The 13,542-nt window shown below is 32.3% G+C and overlaps 2 protein-coding genes across 3 annotated transcripts; one reads left to right on the top strand and one right to left on the bottom strand.

The window, feature by feature from the left end:
* Positions 1-2,304: 2,304 nt before the first annotated feature.
* On the bottom strand, positions 2,305-5,815 carry LOC144847512 (microtubule-associated protein 1 light chain 3 beta-like). Its single transcript, XM_078703913.1, has 4 exons — positions 5,677-5,815; positions 4,670-4,725; positions 4,159-4,265; positions 2,305-3,658 (listed from the first exon to the last, which is right to left on the bottom strand). The coding sequence occupies exons 1-4, from the start codon at positions 5,714-5,716 to the stop codon at positions 3,499-3,501; spliced, it is 363 nt and encodes a 120-aa protein (XP_078560039.1). The 5' UTR covers positions 5,717-5,815; the 3' UTR covers positions 2,305-3,498.
* A 1,545-nt stretch (positions 5,816-7,360) lies between these two features.
* LOC144847498 (sulfotransferase 1A1-like) lies at positions 7,361-13,489 on the top strand. 2 transcript variants are annotated; one of them, XM_078703894.1, is made up of 7 exons: positions 7,361-7,387; positions 10,406-10,536; positions 10,880-11,106; positions 11,426-11,549; positions 11,902-11,996; positions 12,133-12,316; positions 12,682-13,489. In XM_078703894.1, exons 1-7 carry the CDS (start codon positions 7,371-7,373, stop codon positions 12,792-12,794), a joined length of 891 nt encoding a protein of 296 aa, XP_078560020.1. In that variant the 5' UTR covers positions 7,361-7,370; the 3' UTR covers positions 12,795-13,489. The 2 variants fall into 2 exon arrangements, with proteins under 2 accessions (XP_078560020.1, XP_078560021.1); XM_078703895.1 differs by lacking the exon at positions 7,361-7,387 and having other exon boundaries at positions 10,326-10,536; positions 12,157-12,316.
* Positions 13,490-13,542: the final 53 nt, after the last annotated feature.

Genomic DNA, 13,542 nt, shown 5'->3' with positions numbered 1-13,542 from the left:
CTATTTAACTCCGATGACTGATTAACAATCGGACTTTGAAAGTACTACAAGACAGTAATGTTCCAAAGCATACAAGTGACTTGTGAATGGAACCCTGGGTTTATTTTTATTAGGTGCATGCATCTTATCATTTCGATACATCTGTAATTGTGCAGGCAGTCTTTGCGAAACTTGTTTTTAACATGTTTTATTATCCACGTTAAATAGCCTATTTAATACGTATAAGAGAAACTGATCTATACACTGAGATGATGAACGTAAAGAACTGACGAAAATTGATAAGAAAGAGAGATTGTGTGTGTTGACTTAATTCAGACCATTTCTCCATGTTCAGACCATGGACCTATAAATTATAAAACTAATTTATAGGTCCATGTTCAGACTAAGCTAAAAAGAAATGAAGGGCTTAAACGGAAGCAATGGACCCCCAGTCAGGGGAGAAATGGAAACAGGCTTCCTACTTTCTAAGAGGTTTACGTGGTTAAGTTATCACAACTCTTAGGCCTATATAGTAGATTTGTGATATAAAATAATTCAAAATAAAGTGAAAATAAGTCATAAAATAAATGTTTGGAGTGATACGTTGTATATTCCTCGTTGGCCAAAATACGTTTTGTCAGAGACACTCTTCCCTGATTTTTTATCGTTTCGTTTGTCAAAAAATATGTTGTCCATTGCTCGTTTAAAATACATTGTTCAATTGTCAACGTATTTCTCGTTTGCCAAACTGCGTGTTGCAGCTCGCTTGTTGTTCCAGTAGTCGGGTGCTGTCCGAATACAGCAGGAAGGAATTAACTACATTAATAATAACTGTTTATAATTCCAAAAGTCCATTTTATCATTATTTTAGTCAAATCCCGGATTTTGGTACCAAATTATAAAGGTTAAGTTTCATTGTGGACAGAGTTCGCCTACACTCAAAGTAGGCCTATTACTGTACGTAGGTTCTAACAAGGCCATTACAGTCGCGTGCTCAAGTGTTTACAGACCAACCAACTGACCGACATAGTGAGCTAGCTGTAGAGTCGTGTTGCACCCGACTAAAAATCGCTGTTTCCATTTCTGTTTTGTTTTCTCTAAATTCTCTTTGAATTCATTTTTTTCAAACTTTAATATAAGACACATCTAGCCTCCATTATACAGTCATTAACAATTAATATAGCATCCATATACAGATGGTACATCTTTATTTATTACATCTTTATAATAAACTAGACAAATAATTATTTTCTTACTCATGCAAATCTAACATATTTTATTTACAAAATATTATACCCACTACTATCCTTCGACTTGGTTATAAATATTTACTATTTGCGATCAATAAAGATACTATCTTTAGCAAAGCTGTAACATGTCGTATGTTTCATGGTACGGGGAGCCGTTTATGACATTTAGTGTAGTATTGTATAGAACGGCGCCCCGTACAATTCTACGTCATTTTCAATCATTCATTCATTTTACCTACTGTACACCTTTCAACTAAAAATGAACGCGCGTATTATTACGTCATCATTATGAGCATACGATTGTGACAAATGTGTGATCTCATTGATTGAAGAAAAAAAAAGTGTGATGTGCCCAAATATGGTAGTGATATGCCTAAATATGGTAGTGATATGACATCATCGTGTCCATATATGGGCACATCATATTTTTTTGTCACATAAAGTTTGATAGTGTAGATAGAGCTTTAGACCATGCTGCCAATCTATTTACTGTTCCTGTAATTCAAAACGGTCATTTGTGTCTTTACCAATCATTGCACTAATCTAATTTTTCAAACTATTACTCTGCCTCTTTACCTCACAACTTGGCGCGACTGCCTCCATTAATGAATGTTAAATGTAATGATAATTACAAGTTAAACAAGTCATGTTATACTATTAAAAAATATTTAAAGTGATCAAAAAACTATAGTGAAAAGAAGTATTGACTAAAACTTAATTAAAAATGACTTAATTATCAATGAAAACAGATAAAACGATTAATATCACATACAATACATTAGCAAAACTGAACTGCAAAATACAACACAATTAATACACATACCAAACAAGATGATAATAAGTAATACAATAATAAGTAATACACATACCAAACAAGATGATAATAAGTAATACAATAATAAGTAATACACATACCAAACAAGATGATAATAAGTAATACAATAATAAGTAATACACATACCAAACAAGATGATAATAAGTAATACAATAATAAGTAATACACATACCAAACAAGATAATGCAACAACCAAATAAAAAAACGGTACATCCCCCCCACCCCACCTTCAATGACATGTAAATCGTACTTTATATTTTTCTTTACTTAGGTACATGTTCTAGGTCACAGGACAAGATGACGATACCGAAAACTAATAATTAGTAATTAACAGAAGTTTATCTCTTATGTTATTTCTTATGGATTTGAAAATGACAACAATTATTATTATGTGATTAATAAAAGGTACATTTATCATATTTATGTGATCAGTAAACGATCAGTATGCTATTCAAAGCTAAACTATTATGAAGCATATAGACCATTAAACGAACACAGTAGTAGTAGTACGATAGACTATCTATAATTCGATTACAGTACTCCGTCATATTGGAAAACTAGACCAGACAACACTTTTCTTCCGTTAGATGGAGATTACTATGTGTTACCTTGGTGTCACCAATTTGAAAAACCAGTCTGCATATATTTATATTTACAGAATTTATTGAAGAAAATAATCAAGGGAGAAGTATGGTATACCATGCATGAATTGTCCATGATTAAACTTATGCTGGTTACCAGTATATGTCAAATAGATAATGCCGCGAGAATACTGTCAATTAAATGGCCTTAGACAATACAACACTGTAAAGGCTTAACCCCACTCAAATTAAACACAAATGTAAAATGTTTTGCCTTGGTTAAAATCAATAGCCCACTGAAGCCCTTATCTGTGGTCCTTGTTTAGATAATATGTATGTTTTATTGTATCTGGTATGTATATTAGTATTATTAATATTATAATTGAATGTGATAATGTCAGATTAGGATTCTGACAAAATTCATAATCGTTATTTCAACTTGGTGTGCAATTTTTAAATTTTATTAATTTCATGTGAAAAAAAATCACATTTTTTAAATTAAATTGATAAAATATATTTATTTACTTTGTTTAGAGATAATATGTATGTTTTATTGTATCTGGTATGTAGTAGTATATATGTGTAGTATTAATAATATTATAACTGAATGTGATAATATCACAATAGGATTCTTCCAAAATTCATAATCGTTATTTCAACTTGATTAATTTTAATTTTATTAATTTCATGTGAAAAACCACCTTTTTAAAATTAAATTTATAAAATATATTTATGAATGAAATATTTATATTATGGTAATTCAATAAATTAATAAGTTACAAAATTTTCAATCAGTTTTTGATTGGCATTCTGTCTTGAAGAAAGCATCTAACATTTTGTTCATTTATCAGTATTAACCGAATGTTTCCTGTGCGGCATACACTAAATACAGAAAGCCGTCTGCGTCTTGTTCCTGGCCGTAAACCTCCGCTATCGGCGTTGATACACTTACCATACTCTTCTGATTCACCAGCAGGTAGAAGGCTTGGTTTGGATTTAATTGTAACCTTCGTCTGACGAAAATAATAAACATTTATCCGTGTTATTCACTCATTTTAAATATGTAGCTATAGTGTACGCTTAAATCAACTAGGCGAGGTACCAAATTCATTTCTAAGCTCTGTCTACACATCGAGATATCAATTCACTATCTCTATGGTCTACACTATCAAACTAGTTTGACAAAAAAAGTGTGATGTGCCCAAATATGGTAGTGATATACCTAAATATGCCATCATGTCTAAATATGGGCACATCACATTTTTTTGTCACATACAGTTTGCAAAGTCTGATTTTATTGTCGTTAGTGAGTTTACATTGATTTTTACATTTCTTGTGTTTAGTGTATTTTAAACTTTGTAACCTTTTTTCAGTATGCTGGGCTCTCTGGTAGAACACACTCCTACACTGAAGAGGTCAACTTTTTTCGAGATATACCAAACATGGCATCATTACTCATTGTTCACTATAGGTTGTTTTATTTATGTAAAAAAATGAAACCAAATTGGTCTACCTGATTATTTTTACAAGTTCTCCCATTGTCACATGATCTGGTACTAAAAATTTTGTCTTGTCGAGTAACGGTAGATTTTTTTCATTTTCATACCGCTCAATAATTACCTACAAACAAGATAATAATGTCAGTTATCAGTTTAATAAACAACTATTAATTATAGTGTATTATCTTATTTTGATAGTAATTAAGGGCGAGTGGACAGGGGATAGCAAATTATACTAAATCTTGGTTGCCAGCAAGTTTCTAACACATCAATGGCGTCATCTGCTAACTTTTCAAGCAAATATGGAGGCAGCTATTACATTCATCTATCATAAAAAAAACTTGAGGTCATGAGTGTTGAGGGCACCAAACATAAGGCTTCTTCTACAATATTTCTTTATCTCACTTCATCATCAATCCTAAACAGATTGTTAGTGAATCTTGGTGATGATAAAACCTCACTCTAGCACCATACATTTAACAACAGACTGTTAATATAGTGTGTACGTAATCGACTTGTACTCACAGGAATTTTGTTTGGATGTTTTTCTCGTATTTCAGCGACATCTTTCCGTCGTTGGTCTACATAAGATTGTACAAAAAGAAATAATAATAAGGTTAACAGTTTAAATACAGAAAAAGAGAAAAGTCATGTCTACACTATCAACATTTATGCGACAAAATATGTGATGTGCCCATATATGGACATGATGATGTCATATCACTATCATATTTGTATTTGGGCATGTCACACATTTTTGTCAAACTAGTCTGATAGGTCAGACAGAGCTTTAGATATATTTATTCTTTGTTACATGAAAACAAATAGAAGAATTAAAATGTGAGGCAATAGGAACATTGTCCAGCTGAAATCACAAAACAAGTCTTAAGTATAATGTTTGTATGCTAAAATTTCTTGTCAAATTGTATTTTTGTGAGGGTCTCTACTAATGATCAGTTTCAGCTGGATGGACCACCCTCGTAGAAAATTGTTAAAATAAATAAATAGTTACACAAAAAAATAATAATTTTGTAGGTGCTTAAAATGCAATATTACATATTATATTATATGCAATATAAACACAGACAGTCTAATACTATTATTATTTATTACTTACGTATACAGTATATGTATGGAAAGCATATTTTTACCTAAATTTGTATAGGGATAGATGTTTAATAATTAATTTTCACTGCTTTTATGGAACAAAGAACCAAACGAGAGCTGCATGCGGCATACACAACACACAGTTTTCACTGCTGCAGGCACACATTTATTATATAGCTAGCCTACATACTGTATATCATTATCATGTACATTGTGAATTATCAATACATGTTTCAGTGTATTTGTTGTGAGCCTACTAGTACTACTACTCTACCAGGTCTAGCCTAGACTACATACAGGATTACCACAACAACCACTGCACTATCACAACATTTCCTTCTTCTTCATCATTGCTAGGCCTAAGCCTAAACCTATCCTACATATATCTCGTATTATAAGTAATCAAAAACAGAAACTGCTTGTACCAAGAGTTCTTCTTTCCTTAAATGTCTTTTGTGTCAACATCTCTACGTTTATTAGTGAATTTTTATGTAGGAATTCCCATGAATTTGATTGTCAACTTCAACAACGCAACAACGAAAACACCACTGTATTGAAAACCTGCCGGAAGTTTTGGTTATTCCGTTTTAATCACGCATAAAATTCTCCCCCTGTTACAAATAATTTACAACGTCCTATTTCACAATTATTTTATATTTTGGTGTTATAATGTAAAGTTAACCTATTTCAAAATATTCCTTTTAATACTATTCCGAAAAAGAAATCAAAAAGCTTCTTTTTTCGTTAAAAAAAATGAAAATATATAAATGTTTGGGGATATGCGCAAAGCCTTTTGGGTAATATACTATTACGTAATGTACTATTTTTAGCTACAATCGCCTGACGTAACTACTAGACCATCTTTTTATCCTCAAACAATGCCCTTAAACCATGAATTAATGAATCAGATATTTATAAAATACATAATATATAGGTAAAGAATAAATTCTAAACCGCCCGGTGATAAATTTAATGAAATAATAAAGATGAGGAGTCTGAGAAAAAAGTTCCCAACCGAGATTCGAACCCGAAACCGTCTACTTGTCGACCGTTCTATAATTTATTCAATAATTATGATTAATTCCAACAAAATAAATAAAATCATTACACAAATTACTGTTAATATTTATTGCAACTTTTAATTCTTGTGATTTTATATTTTTATTTGAGCCACTAGAATTTTATTATTGTTTTTATTTTTATCTCGGCCTTGATTGACCTCAAACTCAGCCCGTACAAAAAGGTGATAAAACGAACTTTTTGCTTATAAAACACAACGCAAAATAAAATTTAGCAAATTGGTTTCCATAAGGACGTTCATGATGCTGGTGACGTAACCTGCATGATTTTTTGGGGAAAATAGGCCTAATTAGTTTTAAATTTTAACTCATGCCAATTGGACTGGAAAAGTTTTGGAGGAACAACAAAGAAGTAAACAATGTAAATAAAGTATCAAAGTGACAGTGAAACGTCGTCAGATCAAACGTACTGTAAAAACTATTTGGGGACGAAAGAAGAGTGGTTGACGGGAAATGAATGATATTATTGTTGTGACATAATACTAAAGCAGGTAAGCTATGTTATAAGACGGATCCTTACCGAGGATTTTAATATATTTGACGAAAGCCTCTGAATGAACCGGAACATTTCCCGGCTTATGGGGAAGAGAGAGGGGTTTGCCCGTTGTAAACGAAATTTAATGTATATATTTATTAACAGTATGCTACACTATAATAGTGAAATATTCATATATTTAAATTGTATATCATTGCTTTGCTTTGTTTCCCATTTTGTGTTTTTGTTTTCTCTCAAATTTTGTAATGTTAAATTGTTCGGATGCATTACCGCCGAGTCGTGGCTGCTGAGTGCCACTGACGTAAAACTGTTGGATTATGGTCTAGGCTACCTTCTACCAGGTACAATGTTCACAAGAGATGGTCTCTATTCTCTACTGTGGTTGTGACTCACAATGAAGACAACAACAGATTGCGGATTTATTTACACTTCTAAAGCTCTCTTCACTTTCAAACTTAGTTTGACAAAAACCTGTGATGTGACCAATGGTAATAATATGACCAAATAATGTAAAGTAAAGACCATTGCTTTCAGTGACAAAAACATGTCGGTAACGGATAAAGGATTTGAGGATGAGAGGATGGTTGACGCACAAAATAGCTTAATATCGTATTTGGAAACGTTTTAGACCATTTTGAGCATTTCGACAAAATTTTTTCACACAAAACATCAAAGTGTACAGAATAGCTTATTAGAGAGGTTTCGCAATCTTACGAATACGATAACGAAAACGGATACGTCACGCACACGTATTCGTTTTCGTAAGCCATAAAAAAATCTGTTTCGCATGGCAACGAAATATTGAGGCGCGTCCAAAATATGACTGCGGTAAATTTGAGTGAAGCGCAGGTACGTGTTGCTTGGTGCTTGGCTGCCTAGGCCTAGCGTAACATCAAAGCGAGTGAGGACTTTAAAAACTGCTATTTTAGTAAATTACTTTAGTAAATTACTTTCAATAAATCTATAATTATATTATAATCATGAATCATTCCTGATTCAAATGCAAAATGTGCAAAATAGATCAAAAACTATACTCGTTTTGTAGTTACGAATACGACTGGTGATATTCGTCTCAACACGAATACGCTTTACGAATATGAAATGGGGATCAGCTCAAAAGTTTCACAAATGTATGACGTATCCGTTTTCGTTATCGTATTCGTAAGGTTGCGAAACCTCCCTATTATTCGAAAAAACACCAAAGTGCTTCAAATCGCATTTGGAGACAAAAATGTCAAAGTGCTTAAAATCACAATTGAAACCGTTTTAGACCATTTTGAGCATTTCGATAAAACTTTTCACACAAAAATATCAAAGTGCACAAAATAGCTTAATATCGTATTTGGAAACGTTTTAGACCATTTTGAGCATTTCGACAAAAATTTTTCACACAAAACATCAAAGTGTACAGAATAGCTTGTTATACCATTTGGAGACGTTTTAGACCATATTGAGCATTTCGAAAAAACTTGTTAACATAAAAACACCAAAGTGCTTAGAATCGCATTTGGAGACGTTTTAGACCATTTTGTGCATTTCGATGAAACTTGGTTACACAAAAACATCAAAGTGCTTAAAATCACATTTGAAACCGTTTTGACCATTTTGAGCATTTCGATAAAACATTTCACACAAAAATATCAAAGTGCACAAAATAGCTTAATATCGTATTTGGAAACGTTTTAGACCATTTTGAGCATTTCGACAAAACGTTTTCACACAAAACATCAAAGTGTACAATAGCTCATTATCCCATTTGGAGACGTTTTAGACCATATTGAGCATTTCGAAAAAAACTTGTTAACATAAAAGCACCAAATTGCTTAGAAGCTTCAAATCGTATTTGGAGACGTTTTAGACCATTTTGTGCATTTCAATGAAACTTGGTTACACAAAAACATCAAAGTGCTTAACGTCAGACGAATTGTTGAAAGCGGTTAGAAAGATGGAAATTCGAAAAGATATTATTGTTGTGACACACACTAAGGTGAGCATATTATATAAAACTAGTCGGATATAGCCTATTGCCGAGCTTTTTAACATATTCGACGAAAGCAGCTCTGAACTTACTTATTAGGGAATTATGGGCTTTTTGAGGGAAGAAGGAGGTAAAGAGTTTTGTTTGACCGTAACGAAATATACTAAGATTGTTGATATATAAATTATCATTCTTTTTTATTGTATTGTTTTACCATTGATAGAAACTAATAAATGTTGAATTATAGAGTGTTATATAAGTATAAAGTTTGCGGTACACCACGTAGGCCTATATAGTTCTGAAAAGAACTGTTGATTTTCTCGACGTTTCGATCAATATACTTTGATCATTCACCTCATGAGGAGGGCGATCAACATAGTCTAGAAGTAACATTTCCAAATGTTCAAGTCTGCTGCTGCATCATGTTGTTAGTTCTTCTTTAAACATTTAATTATCAATCATTTCAATTATACAATTGATTATTGTCTGGCTAATATTCTACTTTCCAAAACAAAAAATAATCCTTCGGAATAAATCCACCTATCGTAATCATCATCTAAACGTAATTGTTGGAGAAGTTTTATTTTACTCCATACAATCACTGCGTTGCGTGCAACTCAAAACATAAAGATCTGTCTACGCTATCAAACTTGATGTGACAACAAAATGTAATGTGCCCATATAATAGGCATGGTTATGTCTCACTACTATATTTAGAGAATAGACAGATAGTAGACAGATCTTTAAAGGCCAGGTGCGGGCAAAAAATTTCTATTGATTATACATTCCAATAATTATTGATCTATAGTTTCCCCTATGTTTCATAATTTTTGGGATTTTATTTTTGTTACACGAGCTTGTTGAAAATAAGCACTTTCTTATCAGTGGGGGGATAGTTCAAATTACACAGTAAAATCTCTATTCTTTTGTACACAAATTTTGTAAATAGAGAGGCATTTTAAAAAGCTATGAAAAATAAATGATGTGGTAAAAAATGTTATCAGATGACTAAATATAGGTAATATAACTTGAATATTACATTTCTGGTATTTTTATTCAACTTCAGATTTTTATTTTCTTGCTATAGCAAAAATTATCCACCGTATATCCACCATCTTTTTTCAGCTTCTAGGGAGTCACCAGACATGTTATTACATTAGGTTAACTACCTAACTACTGAAAAAAAGTCTTCCTGGTTTTTATGGAAGAATTTTTCCAAATTTTGTATTTTACCATATTAAGGAAAATTCATGTTTTTTCGTCTTGATTTCTGTTACAAATATTTGATTATGTACAATTAACCAAATATTGTAATTAAAATTCATGCCTGTACCTGAGCTTTAAATCATGAATTTTTGGAAACAAATCAATGCAGGCCGGCTATATACTACTGTCTGTTGCGGACCAGAGTCTATTATATGAGGTTTGGTTAACGTTTACGGCAAACATCCAATAAGGACACCTAATTATAATCCATAATAATAAAACAGTAATCAATCAAAAATAAAGCAGGTCTCTACTTGTAGGTTAAACGAAGAACGAAAGAAAATTCGACGTAAAGTAAAGACAACTACATTAAAAAACATGTCAGTAACGGATAAGCGATTTGAGGACGAGAGGATGGTTGACGGGGTACTTCATTCTTCTTTGACGTCAGACGAATTGTTGAAAGCGGTTAGAAAGATGGAAATTCGAAATGATGATATTATTGTTGTGACACACACTAAAGCAGGTAAGGCCTATAACAACTAATCGGATATACCATATTGTCGAGCTTTTGAATAATATTCGACGAAAGCAGCTCTGAACTGAATAATTAGGGAATTATGGGTTTTTGAGGGAAGAATTTGGTTTGACGGTAACGAAATATAATAAGATTGTTGATATAAAGTTTGCCGTACACCACGTATATAGTTCTGAAAAGAACTGTTAAGTTTCTCAACGTTTCGATCAATATGCTTTGATCATTCATATTTGAGCACATAACACTTTTTTTGGTCAAACTAGTTTGATAGTGTAGACAGAGTCTTAGACAGTAGACGCTACATTAACAAAGACTTCACATTTCTTGACAGGAACTACGTGGATGCAAGAGATAGTGTCTGTTCTATTCTATGGTTGTGACTTCAAAAAGGCAGACAGCAAGAGCATCATAGAAAGATTTCTGTTTCTTGATATACACATACCAGATTGCGCTGTTGGACCTCATGAGATAGCAGATAGTCTGCCTTCTCCCCGCCTAATCAAGACTCATTTTCAACAACACCAGATGCCAGAACAGATGTTGACCAACAAAGCAAAGGTTGTCACAAGCAACATTATTATATTTATGGGTCTATTTTAAGATCAGCAAGCACGAAACAGCTCACACAATTCAGTTTTAATGTTTGGGATGAAAAGTGGTCAAAGTTTGTGTAGCGCTCCATTATTATATAAAGTAACGTTTTTTAAATTATACTTATATAAAGTATAAGACGTGCTCCATTATTTTAGGAACACCTTCGCGATGTAGCCTTTTTCGACAAAATATTCAAAACAATATGAATTATGTCGAATGAAATTAGCACATGGAGAAGGCAGCACCAATATATTTAAAGTTTCTCATTTATTTCCAATTGTAGGTAGTTTATGTAGGACGAAATGCAAAGGATAATGCCGTGTCTCTGTTTCATTTCTGTAACATAGTTTCTCATCTGCGGACCTACGAATGGGATTCGTTTTTTCATGACTTCTGTAACAATAAAGGTAGGCCTATTGATAATTAACTTGAGCGTAGTTTGCCTGTCAATGGGAAATTTGTTTGCGCGAATCGAAAGTGTCAGCTTATACGCGCGCATGCGTACAGAGGGATTTGGACATGGCCATGGCGGCTTCAATATACAATAATACTACTGTACCATTAAAATATATAAACCGCAATAATTGGTCAGTGACAACAACGAGAAATGAATAATATAAACAAGAAATGAATTAATGTTGGCACTAGTTCAAATACTGTAAACAAACATGATGACAAATCTGTTATTTTATGCCAAAGATAATAAAGATTTAGTACCGAATAAGTTGCTTTGTACCCATTTCTCTCTTTTTTCTTCAGCTCATCGTGGAAGTTGGTTCGACATTAATTTGTACTGGTGGAGTCGCCGTAATGACGACAATGTTCTTTTCATAAAATACGAAGATATGCAAAAAGTAGGTCGTATGAAAAATATAAAAATAAATTGCACCAAATAATAAAAAAGATTATGTACATACAAGAATTATTCATGAAATACAAACTTATCTTGTTTTACTAATATAATAACATTCGGATTGTGTCACACTTTAGGATCTGTCATCTGTAATTGTAAAGGTTTCTGAATTCTTCGGTTGGCCTATTCCTGATGGCAAACTAGATGAAATCGTGAATCACTGCTCGTTTGTTAGTATGAAAAAGAATCCAAAAACAAACTATTCAGACAGCACAACTGTAGGCGTAAATTTTAAAGCATCGACTCCATTTATGAGAAAAGGTTGGTATAATTTAACAGCAAAGTAAAGGTGTGACGTTACACACCACAGCAAACATTCGTCCACTGGTTTGCATGAATCAAATTATGAACTATTATTATTCACATTTTTTCGGGTGGTGGAAATAAGGACGTGGTTAAATTTACAATGTGTTAAGCTCTGTCTACACTATCAAACTATGATGACGTCCATATATGGGCACATCACATTTGTTTGTCACATAAAGGTTGATAGTGTAGACAGATATTAAGGCCCAATAATAATTTAATGATATTTGTTATTGTACCCGATATTCGCACTTTAGAATAATTTTATGATATCTTTTAATCGACTTTCACAATGCCAATAGTTCTGAATTCTCTTTTAGGAAAAGTTGGAGATTGGAAGAATTATTTTACGGTTGCGCAGAGTGAAGAATTCGATAAAATATACGAAGAAAAAATGAAAGGCACAGGTCTTGTATTTGATTATGAATTATAAAAGATATTTAGATATAGGCCTAAAGTTTGCGGTACTGTATATTACTGAAAAGAAGAGTTTCTCGACGTTTCGATCAATTTTGAGATCGTTCAAACTTTATATCTAGGCCTACATTCGCCATGCAAATTAAAACGACAATGGAATAATAATGATAATAAAAGACTACCACATAAAAAATAATACAAATAATGATAATATAATAATATATGAAATGTAATATCGTGTTGGTGTAGTTAGTCAATTGTTATTGGATTGGTCGGTTGATGTTACTCTTCATAGTACTCGATGTTTTTTTTTGGAATGGATACATAGAAAAAAAAAGGAAAACATATTATACATGTGAAATATACAATATTATTATGAATCAAATCAATCTTTAAATACCAGCAACAAGGCCATATACATGGCTGCAGTCGCGTGCTCAAATTTGAATTAGTGTTTACTGACCAACTGACCGACCGACATAGTGAGCTGTAGTGTCATAAAAATGATAGAAAATGCGCTATGTTGCAAATTCAGCGTTCGTGATGATGATGACGACTACTGTATACAATATACATTATATATCTTTTAAAAATATTGTTACGTAATATTACGGGATTCAGTATTTTGAGTACCTGCTACTTTATTAGAATTACAAATGTAATCATAAAAAGGTAATAATATATACTATTATAAACATGTGGCGAGGATTCCGTATTTTGCTTGTACAGTGTTGTTTTTTTCTTTAATCCTTATTCCTGTGAAA

This window comes from Antedon bifida, chromosome 7 (assembly GCF_963402885.1).
Source record: "Antedon bifida chromosome 7, ecAntBifi1.1, whole genome shotgun sequence".
NCBI lineage: Eukaryota > Metazoa > Echinodermata > Crinoidea > Comatulida > Antedonidae > Antedon > Antedon bifida.
This window is presented reverse-complemented; position numbering and strand designations above follow the sequence as displayed.

What these genes read in the sequence shown, in the direction of transcription:
- LOC144847512 (XM_078703913.1), bottom strand. Translation starts at nt 5,716, where the DNA reads ATGTTGACACAAAAGACATTTAAGGAAAGAAGAACTCTTG. An exon ending in AACATCCAAACAAAATTCCT is followed by an intron (nt 4,266 to 4,669) that starts GTGAGTACAAGT and finishes TCTTGTTTGTAG; the next exon opens with GTAATTATTGAGCGGTATGA. An exon ending in GAACTTGTAAAAATAATCAG is followed by an intron (nt 3,659 to 4,158) that starts GTAGACCAATTT and finishes TATTTTCGTCAG; the next exon opens with ACGAAGGTTACAATTAAATC.
- LOC144847498 (XM_078703894.1), top strand. An exon ending in TGACTTCTGTAACAATAAAG is followed by an intron (nt 11,550 to 11,901) that starts GTAGGCCTATTG and finishes TTTTTTCTTCAG; the next exon opens with CTCATCGTGGAAGTTGGTTC. An exon ending in GACTCCATTTATGAGAAAAG is followed by an intron (nt 12,317 to 12,681) that starts GTTGGTATAATT and finishes ATTCTCTTTTAG; the next exon opens with GAAAAGTTGGAGATTGGAAG.